The sequence below is a fragment of the Crocodylus porosus genome, unplaced genomic scaffold (genome assembly GCF_001723895.1).
Source record: "Crocodylus porosus isolate Cpor-Errol unplaced genomic scaffold, CroPor_comp1, whole genome shotgun sequence".
Lineage (NCBI taxonomy): Eukaryota > Metazoa > Chordata > Crocodylia > Crocodylidae > Crocodylus > Crocodylus porosus.
The window spans coordinates 6,269,349-6,283,362 of NW_017728926.1; the positions used below are offsets into that span (position 1 = coordinate 6,269,349).

Here is a 14,014-nt window from a genome sequence, read left to right on the forward strand (position 1 = left end):
GGAGCTCCCCACAGTGGCCACAGGGGCACATGACAGGGCTGGGGGGACTTGACGCTAGATTTTGTGCCAAGTTTCTCCACGTGTAGACACCTGCCAAAATCGATGCTAAATTTAAGCACTAAATTAGGCTTATGCCCAGTAAATTTAGTTGCACTTAAATGTACGTATAGAATGCACCCTTTGTGTTGTATTTTTATGCCTTGATAATTGATAAGCTTGTTGATGGAGTAAAGTTTTATTCAATTTGAGAAAGGGTGGCCAAATCCAGCACACAGGAAAGACATTAGCATCTATCATAGCAGTTAATAGGCTGATAGCGTTTTATCATTGTTTTCCTAAATGTGTTTCCTTTGCTACTTCTCAGTATTTGAAGATGAACGTCCCTATCCTCCTACCAGTCAGAGAGTGGAGCATGGCTGTACAATTTTCAGAAACATCTTGCTTGCACCTCCTCCAGCTAATTATCTGTCCTTTCTGCTTGTGGATGAAGTAAGCAAAGTAAGAATATACCCTAGATAAATATCTTTAATTTGTCTTAAGCAAGTGGGATATTTTATCCATCAGTTTTCTGAGATACTTCTCTGTATCAATGCTTGTAGTACATCTTTGCAAAATAATCATGTTTTATGAGCCTGCGTACCAAATGTGCTACTCCATAGTGATGATGATAATGGAAAAAAACCCAAATGCCTAGCTGTCACATTAGAAAATATAATTACTGGCTGCTGGCAATTAGAATTTGCCATGGCCATATTAATAAATGTTCACTAGTTAGGGTTGCAGTTGCTGGCATGTTTGTCCCTCCAAAAGACCATGTTAATCATCCACAGATATAAGTAAATATGAATTCTTTCAAGACCTGAAGAAATATGGAATCCCACAGAATTGTTTTAATATAAAGAAGAAAATAAATAGGGATATATCATCTCAAAATGCAGGGTGAGCCAGATCTTGTGCTTTATTTCAAGTGAGAACTTCCAAATGCTAATAGGAATGGTACTGGGTGCATCTACATATACCCCTAGGGCACTGTTGTTACTGTGCCATCATTTAGTACATCCTTTTGGAAGTACTAAATGATGCTACAGTGATAGACCATACTGCGCTGTGCATCTGGCGCATGGTTATTTTTATCCACTACATCGCTGTAGCAATGCACTATAGTTAGGGAGCGTTGTGCCTGCCGATGCTACATTGCTGTAGCGCATTGCTATGATGAGATAGCGTCCTGTGTAGATGCGCCGACTGAGGAGTAGAACATAATCACTTCCAGGTTAATAGGAGATAATGTCAGAACGCTATGGTGACCTGCTGTTGGTTTGCATTTTCATAAAAAGATTTGCAGGTCACCTCAGAACTTCACATAATGTCTTTTTGACAGATTTGGGGGAATGGATGGGGAAGGAACTGCACACAATCTCGTGCTTGACATGAAGTTCACACATCTTACCACACTTATAATAATAAGAAAATTGTAATAATATGATGCTATTAATAATGTACTAATTTCTTCTGACACAAAATGGAGTTATTCAAACATCCATGATTATTGTCCAGAGACAAACCTTAAAAAAGTTAGTGGGTAAAAAAACGCTAAGAGTTTGTTTTGGAAGATTGTGAAGTACATTTGAATGGTTGTCCCAGAACTGAATAATTTAGTCAGTGGCAGAAAAGCAACAGTGCTTGGTAGGGTGATATGTGTTCAGGCCAATCTTGGGACTTTTCTGTTCCAGAATAAACACAGACCCAACTTGTCCCAGGACAAATGCAGTGTCTGTTCCTAGCCTGACTGATGACCATTTCTGTGATCCTTTGTAGCACCTTCAAAGCATAGGCAAAGGCACTTGTCACTGTAGATTACCATTATTCCTTGAATCAGACAGCAATGAATCGGCTGTAGAGGCAGGCCCAGAGTGCCAACACAATATTTAATGGGTAAAATAGTGGGGATCCTTTGTGTCCTATCTCAACAGTGCTTGAGGAAAGCAGCCTTAAAGAAAACACCTTAGGCTCAGGAGATCCAGTTCTGGTGCAAACTCTGACAAATTTTTTTATCTATCTGTGTTTTGGTTTCTTATGTGTAAAATGGAAATGGTAATGATTAGAGGTGCATTAATACATCAGTCCATATTGTATCAACACCAGCAAAAGGAAAATTGACATTATCGGCAATCAACTTTTTTGGCTGATGTGGCTGATAAAGTTGCAGATAAATGTCACGTGTATGCTCATAGCTGCAGCATACACATGGCCAGCCTGGCAGCTTGGAGAGCAGCGTCTGGCTGGTACGTCTGTTGGGGGGAAAGGGTGCTGGGAGGGAAGAGTCATGGAGGGGGCAGATCGAGGCCCCTGCAGTAAGGGAGGGAATGAGACTGGGGAAGAGGCAGGTGCTGCCCAGCCAGAGCAGGGCACAGGACTGAGCTGTGCAGCTTATCCAGGGGGCACAGGAAGAGGGAGGCAGGTCCCACCACTACACACACCCCTGGGCACGGCATAGGGCGCACGTACTCTCTGGATCTGTGTGTGAGGCATGGGTGGGTTGCCACTGCAGGCTGGGGCTGGGGGCAGTGCTGAGCTCTTCCTGGTCGGGGAGCTGAGCCGCGGCTGTGCTTGGGGTGGGCAGCAGTGGCACTAGGAGGAGGGCTACATGGGATCTATGGAAAACTCTGGGGGCAGCCTATGTGGGCTGCCTCCCGCCCCACCGGGTTGGTGATCTAGCGCAGGGGATGGGGAAGCAAAACGTCGAAACAGCATCAAAACAGCCTTTCTGTTTCAATGGAGCAGAACAGCTGTTTCAACTTGAAATGAAATTCAAAATTGAGTACTGTTCCACTGAAACTCAAGGCGAAACAGAAAGGTGCCATTTTGCACAGCCCTACCAGGCAGTTGCTGTGATTCTGACTCAAGCCCTGACCCAGTAACAGTGTCAAAGCTGCAGCTGCTACCTGCCCCCCATCCCCCACAATTTACCTTCACTCCAGCTGTAGCCCTGCCCCAGCCTGAGACACAGAGCACATGCTTGCTCCAGCCCCAGCCTGGCCCAGTAACTGTTGGTGGCAGCGGCAGAAGCTCCAGTTGGAGCCTAGAGCCCAGGCTGGAACTGCTGCCACTGCTACTCCTGGGGCTTAAGTAAACACATGCTTTGTGTCCCAGGCTGAAGCAGGGCCAGGGCCAGAGCCAGAATGAGGGTAAGTGACAGGGGATGGGGGGAGGCACAGGGGAGCAGAGGCTGTAGTGGGGTCAGGAGAGGTGGGAGGTAGACAGGGGACAGAGGCTGCAAGGGAGGCCATCTAGAGGGGCAGCACTAGGGGGAGGGCAGGTATTAGGGGGTACAGAAATAGGGAGGTGCAGGTGCCAAGGGGCAGGCAGCACAGGGGGCAAGTGGTTGGAGGTACAGGCAATAGGTACAATATGGCGGGGTGCAGGGTTCAAGCTGCTTGACTCCCCCACCATCTGTCCTGTGCCTTCTCCCCACTGCCTGCTTCCTTGCCACTGTTTTCCCTACTGCAGCAAGCAGTTAGGGGAACAAATTTAGGACATCTCTCCAATAATTAGATTCTACTCATGGAAATTTGTAACAAATTTATAAATATACAATAAGCATTTATAAATTATAAATGTACAGAATCTAATTATTGTGATTCTTAAATTCAGAGTTGTCTTGGCTTTGGACAAGTATGGTATTTATCTGGAAGGCTATTTAAAACAATGATTCATATCCTTAGGACTTCCAAAAAATAATTGAAAAGTAATCTCTTCAACTCTCTTGAAGTTTAAAAATACTAATCTAATCAGATAATGGGGGCCAAATTCTATAATAATTTCTATGCGGAAACTAAAAGGAAGATGTTAATATAAAATACGGTTAGATTTTTTTAAAGCGTTTTTCTTAAGATTTGTTAGAAGTTGATAGGGCAAAGACCAATGGCTTGAAGTTAAAGATGAAAAATTCAGGGTAAAAGTCTTAACAGGTAGGGCAGCTGTGGTTGGGAGCACAGCAGAGTGAGTGGATGAGGCATGATCACTGCCTTCAGATACAGATGAGATTAAACCTTACTGGGAATGAAGCAGCCAGTAATCCTATAAATGCAGGCACAGGTAAGAAGGATTGGACTGGATGACCAAAATTCTCTGAGCTTTTTAAAATATAATGCTGTATAAACTGCCATATTCCTTATTGTGATTTGGCCCAAGAAAATGTTAAGATATTATGATTTTTGTAGTAGTGGGGGCTTAATTTTCCTTCAGGAATTAATGGTATGAAGGTATAGTGGATTCTGAACCATATATACAAATCAAAAACGACCAAATCCAAGTGGTGATGACTTTGCATTAGTAATTATTTTCACTTATCAGTACAGAGGAAAACACTAGCACATCATAAATTACAACTCAGTTTTTTGGCGGTTAATATATTTTCTTTTTTCTGCTCTAGAAAGGAGGCAGAAAGCCAAGTGGCAGAATATCTGCTGAGAAAGCTGAGAAGATGACAGTCTTGCAAGAGAAAATTGGAGACAGCAGGTATGTGTGAATCAATGTTCCTGCTGCTCAGCTGGAGGATGCTTTCCACTTCAAGCAGTGCTTACCTCCCTGAAAAAAGCCACTGCCAACCAGCTCTTTTATTTTGGGTAATGAACTTGGTTTCTCTTAGTTGCCCACTGCCATAATTTTCATATAATATTGTTTTTCATGCTTTTATGTCAATACATTTCTCTTTCTTTAGCTTATTTTGGGCTGGATACACTTGTGTGAACTTGATTTGTATGTGATTTAACTGATGCATGCATATACCTGAAGAACTTAGTCAGGAAGTGTGTATATACCTTTGGTTTAATTCCTGTTTTAAAATCAGATTTGCCTTTAGTTTTCATCTTTAAAATTCATAAGTAAAAGATTAGATCACTTTCAAAATTGCCACCAGATTAGTAGGTTGCATATTTACCAAACTTCCTGGGAGAATTTTGCAGCTGGCAAAGGTAGGTCTCTTAAGTCTAGTTTGGATGTGTATACTCAAAAAGCAGTCATGTATTGCCATCAGGATAGATGTACATTGAGAATAATAGGGATGGGGGGTACTGTTTATGAAAAAATAACTGCTCTCCTTGGGATTCTAGGCAAGTAAAGTTTTGCAGAGCTGGTTTAGACAAATGTGATCGTATAGGGATCATATTTCTTAAGGTGCACAGAAAATTAATATGGAGAGATGGACTTTTTTCAGAAAATTCAGAACTGATCTAGAGAATGAAAAGAAGATATGCTGTATCAAGTTTTGTGCTCTTGATATGTCAAAAAAGACTCTGCTTACAACAGATCTTAGTGATCGTTCTTCTCTTTCCTTCTTTTGCTTTCTTGATGGGGCGGCTAAATGCTCTGTCAGGGTGGTGGTGGATGGGTCATATTCGACCTGGGGAGAAGTGGGCAGCGGAGTCCCCCAGGGCTCGGTTCTTGGGCCTGCGCTGTTCAATCTCTTTATCAGTGATTTGGACAGTGGTGTGAAAAGCACCCTGTTTAAAATCGCTGATGATACCAAAATTTGGGGTGAGGTGAGTGCGCTAGTAGGGAGGGAAAGACTGCAGCAAGACCTGGATAGGTTACAGGGGTGGGCTAGCAAAAACAGAATGCATTTCAATACTGGTAAGTGCAGGGTGCTGCACTTGGGCAGTAGTAACCAGCAACACACTTATAAGATGAGAAACTCCCTTCTTGAGAGCACGGAGGCAGAAAGGGATCTTGGAGTCATTATTGACTCCAAGATGAACATGGGCCAACAATGCAAGGTCACGGTTGGAAGGGCTAACCAGACCTTGTCGTACATCCACAGGTGCATCTCTAGCAGGGACAAGGAAGTGATCCTCCCCCTCTATGCAACCCTGGTCAGGCCACAGCTGGAGTACTGTGTCCAGTTCTATGCGCCCCACTTCAGGAGGATCCAGCGGAGGGCCAGCCGCATGATCCAGGGACAACAGGGCAGACCCTAAAATGAGAGACTGCGGGACCTGAACCTGAATCATGCTCTGCGATTGCGGAGGAGCTGGGGATGGGAGCTCCCTGCTGCTGGGGCAAGTGGACATTGTCCCAGCCTGGGCTCCGCCATCAGCCCCCAACTTGGCAGCAAGCAGCTCCTAGGGACAGGGAGCAATCTCTCAGCCCCTGCTGCAATCACGGAGCTGGGGCCGAAAGCTCTCTGCATAATGAGCGTTCCCCACCCAGCCTGGAGCTGCCTGGGACTGCCCTGGACCGGGCCAGTTTCTGGGCAGCTGCAGGGTGCATGGGGAAGTCTGCACATGCAGCCCAAAGTTGGCTGGAAGCTGTCCCTTTTCAGGCAGTTCCCAGCCAGCTCTGTGCTGCATGTGCAGACTGGGACGGTTCCCAGCCAGCCTGGTGCTATGCGGGGAAGTCTGCACATGCAGCCTGGAACTGGCGCGAAACTGCTTGATACTTCCCTGCGCAGTCTGGGCTGGCCAGGAACTGTCCCAGTCTGGGCCAGGTACCAGACCCACAGCTTTTTCCCAGCCCCATGCCCTGATCAGGCAATGGAGGCACGAGGCTTTGAAAGAGCTGTGGGGGAGGGGCGGGTCCCAGCCCTCTGCTCCAATCTGCTGGTGGGGGAGCTAGCAGCAAGCCCCTGGCTGGGCAGGGAATCCTTGCCTATCCAGGAGCTCACCACCAGCTGCCGCACCGGCAGATCGGGGCGGATGTTGGGACTTGCCCCTCCCTCGGAAGTCTTTCCAAGCCCCTTGCCCCTGATCAGGGAGCCAGGGTCCAGAGCTCCCTGCTGCTGGGGCAGGGGAGCTGACACTGAAGCCTGCCAGCAGGCAGCTCCTGGGAGCAGGGGGCAGATTCCCAGCCCCCACTGGGAGATAGCTTTTTCCTGGCCCTGTGCTCCCTGCCAGCCCCTGGGCTAGCCTAGAGCTGGGCTGGTTTTGTGAACACACTAAAAACAATTATGCTGGTAAGCAAAGTCCAGGTAAATGAACAGTAGACACAAAGGATGAATTTAAGGGGCAGCTCACAAATTTATTAATTTGACATGAAGGGTGACCACAGTGCACCTGTCCTCAATTCTCAGACATTTAGCTAGGCCTTGTATGGTTTTACAGACCATATAACCCATACTTTAGGTTATACCTTCTTTGGCCTTTCCCAGTGAGTTTGCTAGCATGTGAATTCCTATCTTTCAGTTCCAGGATGGAGTAGGATACATAGTCAAGAGGGGACATGAATCTGTGAATACTTCTGTGGCACAGAGTCTACCAGTGGAATCCTAAGTAAATCTTTTGTCTCTAGAAGCCAGCTGCTTTAGCCTTTTACTGTCCTGAACAACTGCTACAATTAGCAATGAGTGAAACTGTCTCATTTTTTCTGCTATAAATCTTTCAAGCTCTGTTCTTTTAAATCCAAAAGGAAGCATACAGTAGGGCTGTGTGAAGCTTCAGTCCCTGATTTGATTCGGTGGAGAATCAACCCCATTTGGTGGCTAAGTCTCTGAATCTGAATTGAATCAGAGGATCCTTTAATCTCTCCAAATCGATTTGGACAAGTTTGGCAATTCAGATGTAGATACAGCTTTAAATGCTTTTTCTACATACCTCTAGGTAGCAAAGGCTCTGAATGCTGTGGTACTGGGGCAGATGCAGCAGTCCGCAGAAGCACGGGGGCTCCAGCAGACCTGGAAGTGGACCAGAAGCACTTCCAGGTCCACTGGGGAGCATGCAAGCCCCCTGCAACCCATCAGCTTGGCGACTGGTGCCTCCTGGGTCTGGGGGGCAGGGGCACCTGGGGTCCCCCTGTGGCTGATTCCCAGGCCGAGAGATTGCAGGGGGTTCACTGCCAAGCATGCTGGAGAATCCCCCACACTGCTGTGGGACACTCCATGCACTGCATGGGACACTGTAGCAATCACAAGCTGCACTGCTACCTCAAGGTAGGTCGAAAAGACTTTCAAAGCTGTGTCTATGTCCAAATCGCTGATTCATTGAATCAGCGTCAAATCGTCAGATTCGGATTCAGCTGAATCGAGTCGGGGAGAGTGGTCCGAATCAACACATCGAATCACTGTCCCTGATTCAGGCTGAATCCGAATTGAATAGGGCCTGTTTCACACACCCCTAGCACACAGCTTTTCTACTACAGCTAACAAGTGGGAGAAAAAGGCAGCTAAAGTAATAGGAGGCTATTGCAGAGTTTGAATTGTTTGGAGGGATGGAGGGAGTGGGCTGCAGATTGCAAGAGCTAATCAGCCTGTCTGGTCCCCCTAGCCCAGTCAATTAGAGCTGAAGGATTCAAAGAAACTCAGAAACCTTGTTCCTGATTTGCCAAGCATGTCTTGTTACCTTCTCCCTTTCCTTCCAGGTTCTATGTCCTACTCTTGCACATCCAACTAAGAGCTCTCCCTCCTTCTCCTTTTCCCCCATTATGAAAGGAAGGGGTATTTTTTAATTGAATAGTCAATACGTAGCTCCAAGTGGTATATTTCTCTTCTCAAAACTAAGATTTAACAACCATAAAACATGTCTCTATCCAAAGCATTCCCCTCTTTAGAGATTCTGTTTTTCTTGAAAACTTGGTTTCTACCACAGCCTTGATGGTTTCAATCAGCCTGACAAGTAATTATGACACAGACAAGCCAACAGAAGAAATGAATCACTCCTCACAACATCTCTGCTCTGAAGGCATCAGCCTTTGTTCTGTCCCATTGGTCTTCTCTCACTCTCACCCTCTTTGGAGTTGTTTTGAGACTTAGGAATGTCAGAAAAAGCAGAAGAGACAAAAGAGTAGAAATGCCAGGCTTAATATGAAACTATTGAGGCAGTCATTGTAGGATCCTATTTCTGTTTGTGTCAGTCAGACTTGGCAGCCTTCTGTTTATGATAATTCCATTTTTCTCTCTAATTCTATCCCTAGAAGGCATACTCTAGACAAGCCGTGAAAAGCTTTTGCATGTTTATAGCTATGTGAATCTTTTGTGCTTCTTTGTTTAGATATAAAGTGGAGATCTTGGTTTATGATTTTCAGAAGCTAAATGTAACCTTCATCTATACTCTTACACTCTGTGTCCTAAGAGAGTACAACAATCCTCTGTATTATATGTTATCAAGAAGTATTGTATATAGGAACTTAAAAATGGTGATAAAATGTATATAACTGAAACACTGGCTCTTAACAAACACATTACATCTGCCTCTTTCTTAGATCAAGGTAATTCATTCCACTACCATTAAATTATGGAGTCTTACTAGTGATACATTTGAATCATTATGTTTAAATTAATTGATGCACTGAAATACTGAGACTCTAGTAGAAATTGGTTCTATTCAATAACAAGATTATCTTCAAAATACAAAGTTATAGATCTGCTTTTTGTTTTTGCCTATATGGGAATTTTAAACACACACACACACACACTCTTCTGGCTTGTGTATAGTGCTGTGCTCTTAGAAGCTGCTTTTTGACAGGAGCATCAGGATGTTATCTGTGACAAGTAAAAGTAAAAACAGTTGTTTAAGAGACAAGTTATTGTATTTCACACTTCTTTTATTCAAGAGAAAAATAATAATGCAATATGTCATGGACTTTTCTCTTCAGTAGTCTCATAATACAAATATTCTTGCCCAGATGACCCAGTGGAAAAAATGTATTTAAATGCTATGATGATTTGCACTGGAATAATCACTTCCTAAGTTCAGTACAATAGATCAAACTTCCCTTTTGGCTTCCTTTTGAAAATGTAACAGATCAAAAGTCTAGTTTTCAGAGCCATCTAATCCTTGTGCAACCCTGAAGGCAAATACTAAGCCTTTTCCAAGTTCCATCCACAGATGTGCCTGTGTAAAGGCTGTGGTATGAAATGACAGCAAATAAAATTTCAGCCTAAGTTGCAAATATTAGAGGGAAGTGAAAACTACTGACTCAGAGGATCAGGGCAATGACAGAAAGGCTTCTCATTATAGTTCTTTTCATATGGAGAAGAATGACTGATAAATGAGGTTTCCGTGACATAAAGAGGATGAGAACACAGTTGGATGTTCGTGCAAAAATTATGCTCTCTGTATAAAACAAATAGAAGAATAGGGGATATCTAATTTGCATCTCTTCTTACAGCAAACTGAATAGAGAGACATCCTCTGGAGCAGATGGCAGAGTTGTCATCTGCAAGAGGAAGGTACCGTGTGCACCTTTACCATTATGTTGGTTGTGACAGAGGTGACATTAGCTATAACCAATGTATGGATCATGTGTTGCTGTTTTCCTGTGTCTTATTGTGCATTTAATGCTGATAGCATTCTTTAAAATCTTGATATGAAGGAAGTCTATCATGGAACCTATTTTTCCTATCTTTTTCTATTAGGTATAGTATGCTTTACTATAATTCTTTATCATAGGACCTAGTTCTGCATTTTTAATAGTTTTTCATGTGAGCAGTCATATTAATTTAACTGTCTATGACATGTGATCCTTTTTATGATTAATCATGGTTTCTAGATAGTTTTTTTTTACATCGTCATCTTCAAGAAATTTGAAAAGTCATGAAATGCACAAGGCAGTGTTATATGGAAAACAACACTAAGTAGAGACATAGGAAGACTTCCATCTGAAAAGAAACAGACAGGTCTTTGGGACTGTTAGTTTAAAGAGGATGCCAGTAAAAGGAGACAGTAAACATAAACTAAATAATAAATGGTACTAAGAAAGTAAATCAGAGGTTCCCATTTACTGCTCCTTATAATATTAGAAAAACTTTGAATGCAATTTGAAAGCAACTAAGTTAAAGTAATAAGGGGTTTATTTTTATTTATTTTATACAACATATAAAGAGACTTCTTTGTCAGTGGGCAATACTGAAGGAAAAACTTACCAGAATTAGATGGTTGTGTAGGAGATTCACAATTACATTTAATAAGTTGAAAAGAAATTGTGCTTGGGATTAACACCCATCTAATTTTGGGTAATAAACCAATCTGCTCACTGGTGGGCATTAGGAAGAAACCTCCCATATTGACAGGTTATTTTCTATTATTGTCTGTTGTCCACTTTTCCCTTCCTCTGAAACATCTAGTTCATAGATTCATAGATGCTAGGTTCAGAAGGGACCTCAGCAGATCAAGTCCAACCCCCTGCCTAGGCAGGAAAGAGTGCTGGGTTCAGATGCCTATCTAGCCTTCTCTTAAAGACCCCCAAGTTAGGGGAGAGCACCACCTCCCTTGGAAGTAGGCCTGTGCAAAGCGGCTAGTATTCGCTTTGGATTCGGCCGATTTGGGGGACAGTGATTTGATTTGCTGATTCGAATCACCGTCCTGATTCAATTCGACTGAATCGCTGAATTAGCCAGGCCAGGCCCATCCCCTGCCCCTTTCCCAGCCTGGCAATGGCTGCCCCACCTGCCCTAGCTCCCAGCACTTGGGGGGGAACCCCTCCAACTCAGTGGGTGCTGCCGGGTGGTGAGCGATCCTTGCTGCCCCCCACCACCCCACACTGCATGGGGGGCTCTGTATGAGCCCCCCTTGGCTCCCCTAGCCCCCTCACAAGTGCCCCACACAGGCCAGCTCCAGCCCTTTAAGAAAAAAAAACTCTGAAGAAACTCTGGGACTCACTGCTTCCGCCGGCAGGGGGTGATCCCCGGTACCCCCCACCACGTGGGAGGCTCTGCATGAGACCCTGAAGCTCTGAGGCTGCACCAGGAATGGTGAGTCCTGGGTTGGCTTTTTTTTTTCTTAAAGGGCCAGAGACCCGGCAGGTGGGGTACCTGTGGCGGGGCTTGGGGAGCATGGGGAAGATCAAGGGGGCTTGTGCAGAGCCCCCCATGCAGCATGGGTCAGTGGGGGGTGGTGGGGACTGGAGGAGCAGGCGGAGGCATGGGGGGCTCAGAGGGCTTGGCAGGGGTCCCCCGTGGTCCCCTCCCTCCTCCACCATCCCCCCTTCCACCGCCAGTACTTACCAGCTCAGAGTGTCTCGGAGCCATCGGGAACTGTTCGAATCATCAAAGCTCTCTGAATCTTTGCCAAAGATTTGGAGAGCTTTGAATTGATTTGGACCTTTAAATTGGTCCCCTGATTCTAATCGGGCTGAATCTCCTCTGAATCGAATCACCACCCAAAGTTTCGCACAGCCCTACTTGGAAGCCCATTCCAAATTTTGGCCACCCTTGCCATGAAGAAGTTTTTCCTGATATCTAGCCTAACTCTGCTTTCTGTCAGTTTGTAACCATTGTTCCTTGTTACCCCAAGAGGCACCCTGGTGAACAGAGCATCTCCAATTACCTTGCTGTGTCCCCCTAATAAATTTGTAGGCAGTCACAAGATCACCTCTCAGCCTTCTCTTGTGGAGGCTGAAGAGGTCCAGGTCCATCAGTGTCTCCTCACAGGGCTTGTCCTGTAAGCCCCTAACCATACAAGTGGCCTTCCTCTGGACCCTCTTGAGTTTATCAACTTCCTTCTTGAAGTATGGCATCCAAAACTGGACACAGTACTCCAACTGTGGTCTGACCAATGCCGCATAGAGGGGAAGTATCACCTTGGTTCTATTTGTCATGCATTTGCTGATGCATGATAAAGTGCCGTTAGCTTTGCTGATTATTTTGTCACGCTGACGACTCATGTTCATCTTGCAGTCCACTATGACTCCGAGATCCGTTTCCGCTTCTGTGCTGCTGAGAGTGTCATTTCCTAGCCAGTAGGTGTGCTGGATATTTTTGCGTCCTAGGTCCAGCACTCTGTAATTGTACTCCATCCTATTGTGTACTGCCCACTTTTCTGACCTGTCCAGGTCTGTCTGCAGTCGTTCCCTACCCTCCGGAGTGTGCACTTCACCCCACAGTCATTCACAAACTTGGACAGAGTACACTTCACCCCCCCACATCTAAGTCACTGATGAAGATATTAAAGAGCACAGGTCCAAGGACTGAACCCTGAGGGACCCCACTACCCACATCCTTCCAGGTTGATGCAGACCCATCTACTACCACTTTTTTGGGGTGTGACCATTAAGCCAATTTGCCACCCACTGGACCATGTAAACATCTATGTCACGGCCTCTTAATTTATTTATGAGAATGGGATGAGATATTATATCAAAGACCTTGCTAAAATCCAAGAAAACAAAATCTATCTCTACTCCTGCATCTAAGCATTTTGTGACCCTGTCATAAAATGAAATCAGATTGGTCAGGCATGATCTACCTCCTACAAATCCATGCTGGTTTCCCTGCTTTATTATTTTTCCTTCTGGACTCCCACAAATAGGATCCTTTGTAATCTTTTTAAAGACTTTTCCAAGGATAGAAGTGAGACTGACTGGCCTATAATTACTTGGATCCTCCTTCCCCTTTTTGAAAATAGGGACCACATTGGCCCTTTTCCAGACCTCCGGGACCTGACCCGAGCACTACAAGCACTCAAACCACTGTGCCAGTGGTTCTGCAATGACACCAGCCAATTCCTTCAGTACTCTTGGATGCAGCTCATCTGGGCCTGCTGACTTAAGTACAAGTGACTCTGCACCAAGTCAGCATTGACAGTTGGTGAGCTGGTGTCTCTCTGATGCCCATTTAAGAACCCGTTAGGAAACTTGTCTTGACCCCTGTTCAAGAACACAGAGGCAAAAGAACTTATTGAATAGCTTAGCCTTGCCTCCCCCGTCTGTCACTAATTGCTCCTTCTTGTTCAGTAGGGGTCCTATACTGTCCTGCGCTGCCTTTTTTTAGGTATGTAGGGAGTAAAAAGACTTTATGGTGTTTTTAATTTGTGTTGCCAGCCTCAGCTCTGTAGTTCTTTGGCTTTTCTAACTGCCTTCCTGCAAGTGTAGGCCAAGTAGGTATACTCTTCCTTGGTAGCTTCCTCAAGTTAGCCTTCCTAAAATCAAGCACTTCTTTCTACTAATTATCTTACCCACCCTACGCCATATGGTGAATTCAGTTGATTGGTGGTCACTGTCCCCAAGGTGACCACAAATCTGCAGCTCCCCTACCAGGTCCTCCCCTGTAGCTAACACCAAGTCCAGTAAGGCATTCCCCCTAGTG

The 14,014-nt window shown here is 44.9% G+C and overlaps 1 protein-coding gene across 3 annotated transcripts in view; it reads left to right on the top strand.

Moving 5' to 3' along the window:
* MORN1 (MORN repeat containing 1) overlaps nt 1–14,014 on the top strand; it is a 160,234-nt gene that overhangs the window by 89,699 nt on the left and 56,521 nt on the right. For 2 of the 3 annotated variants that reach the window (XM_019541278.1, XM_019541280.1), the window contains 2 exons: nt 365–498; nt 4,436–4,521. In XM_019541278.1, the coding sequence (XP_019396823.1) occupies nt 365–498; nt 4,436–4,521 (220 nt within the window). The remainder of the gene's footprint in view (nt 1–364; nt 499–4,435; nt 4,522–14,014) is intronic. The other variant, XM_019541279.1, reaches the window with a different exon arrangement.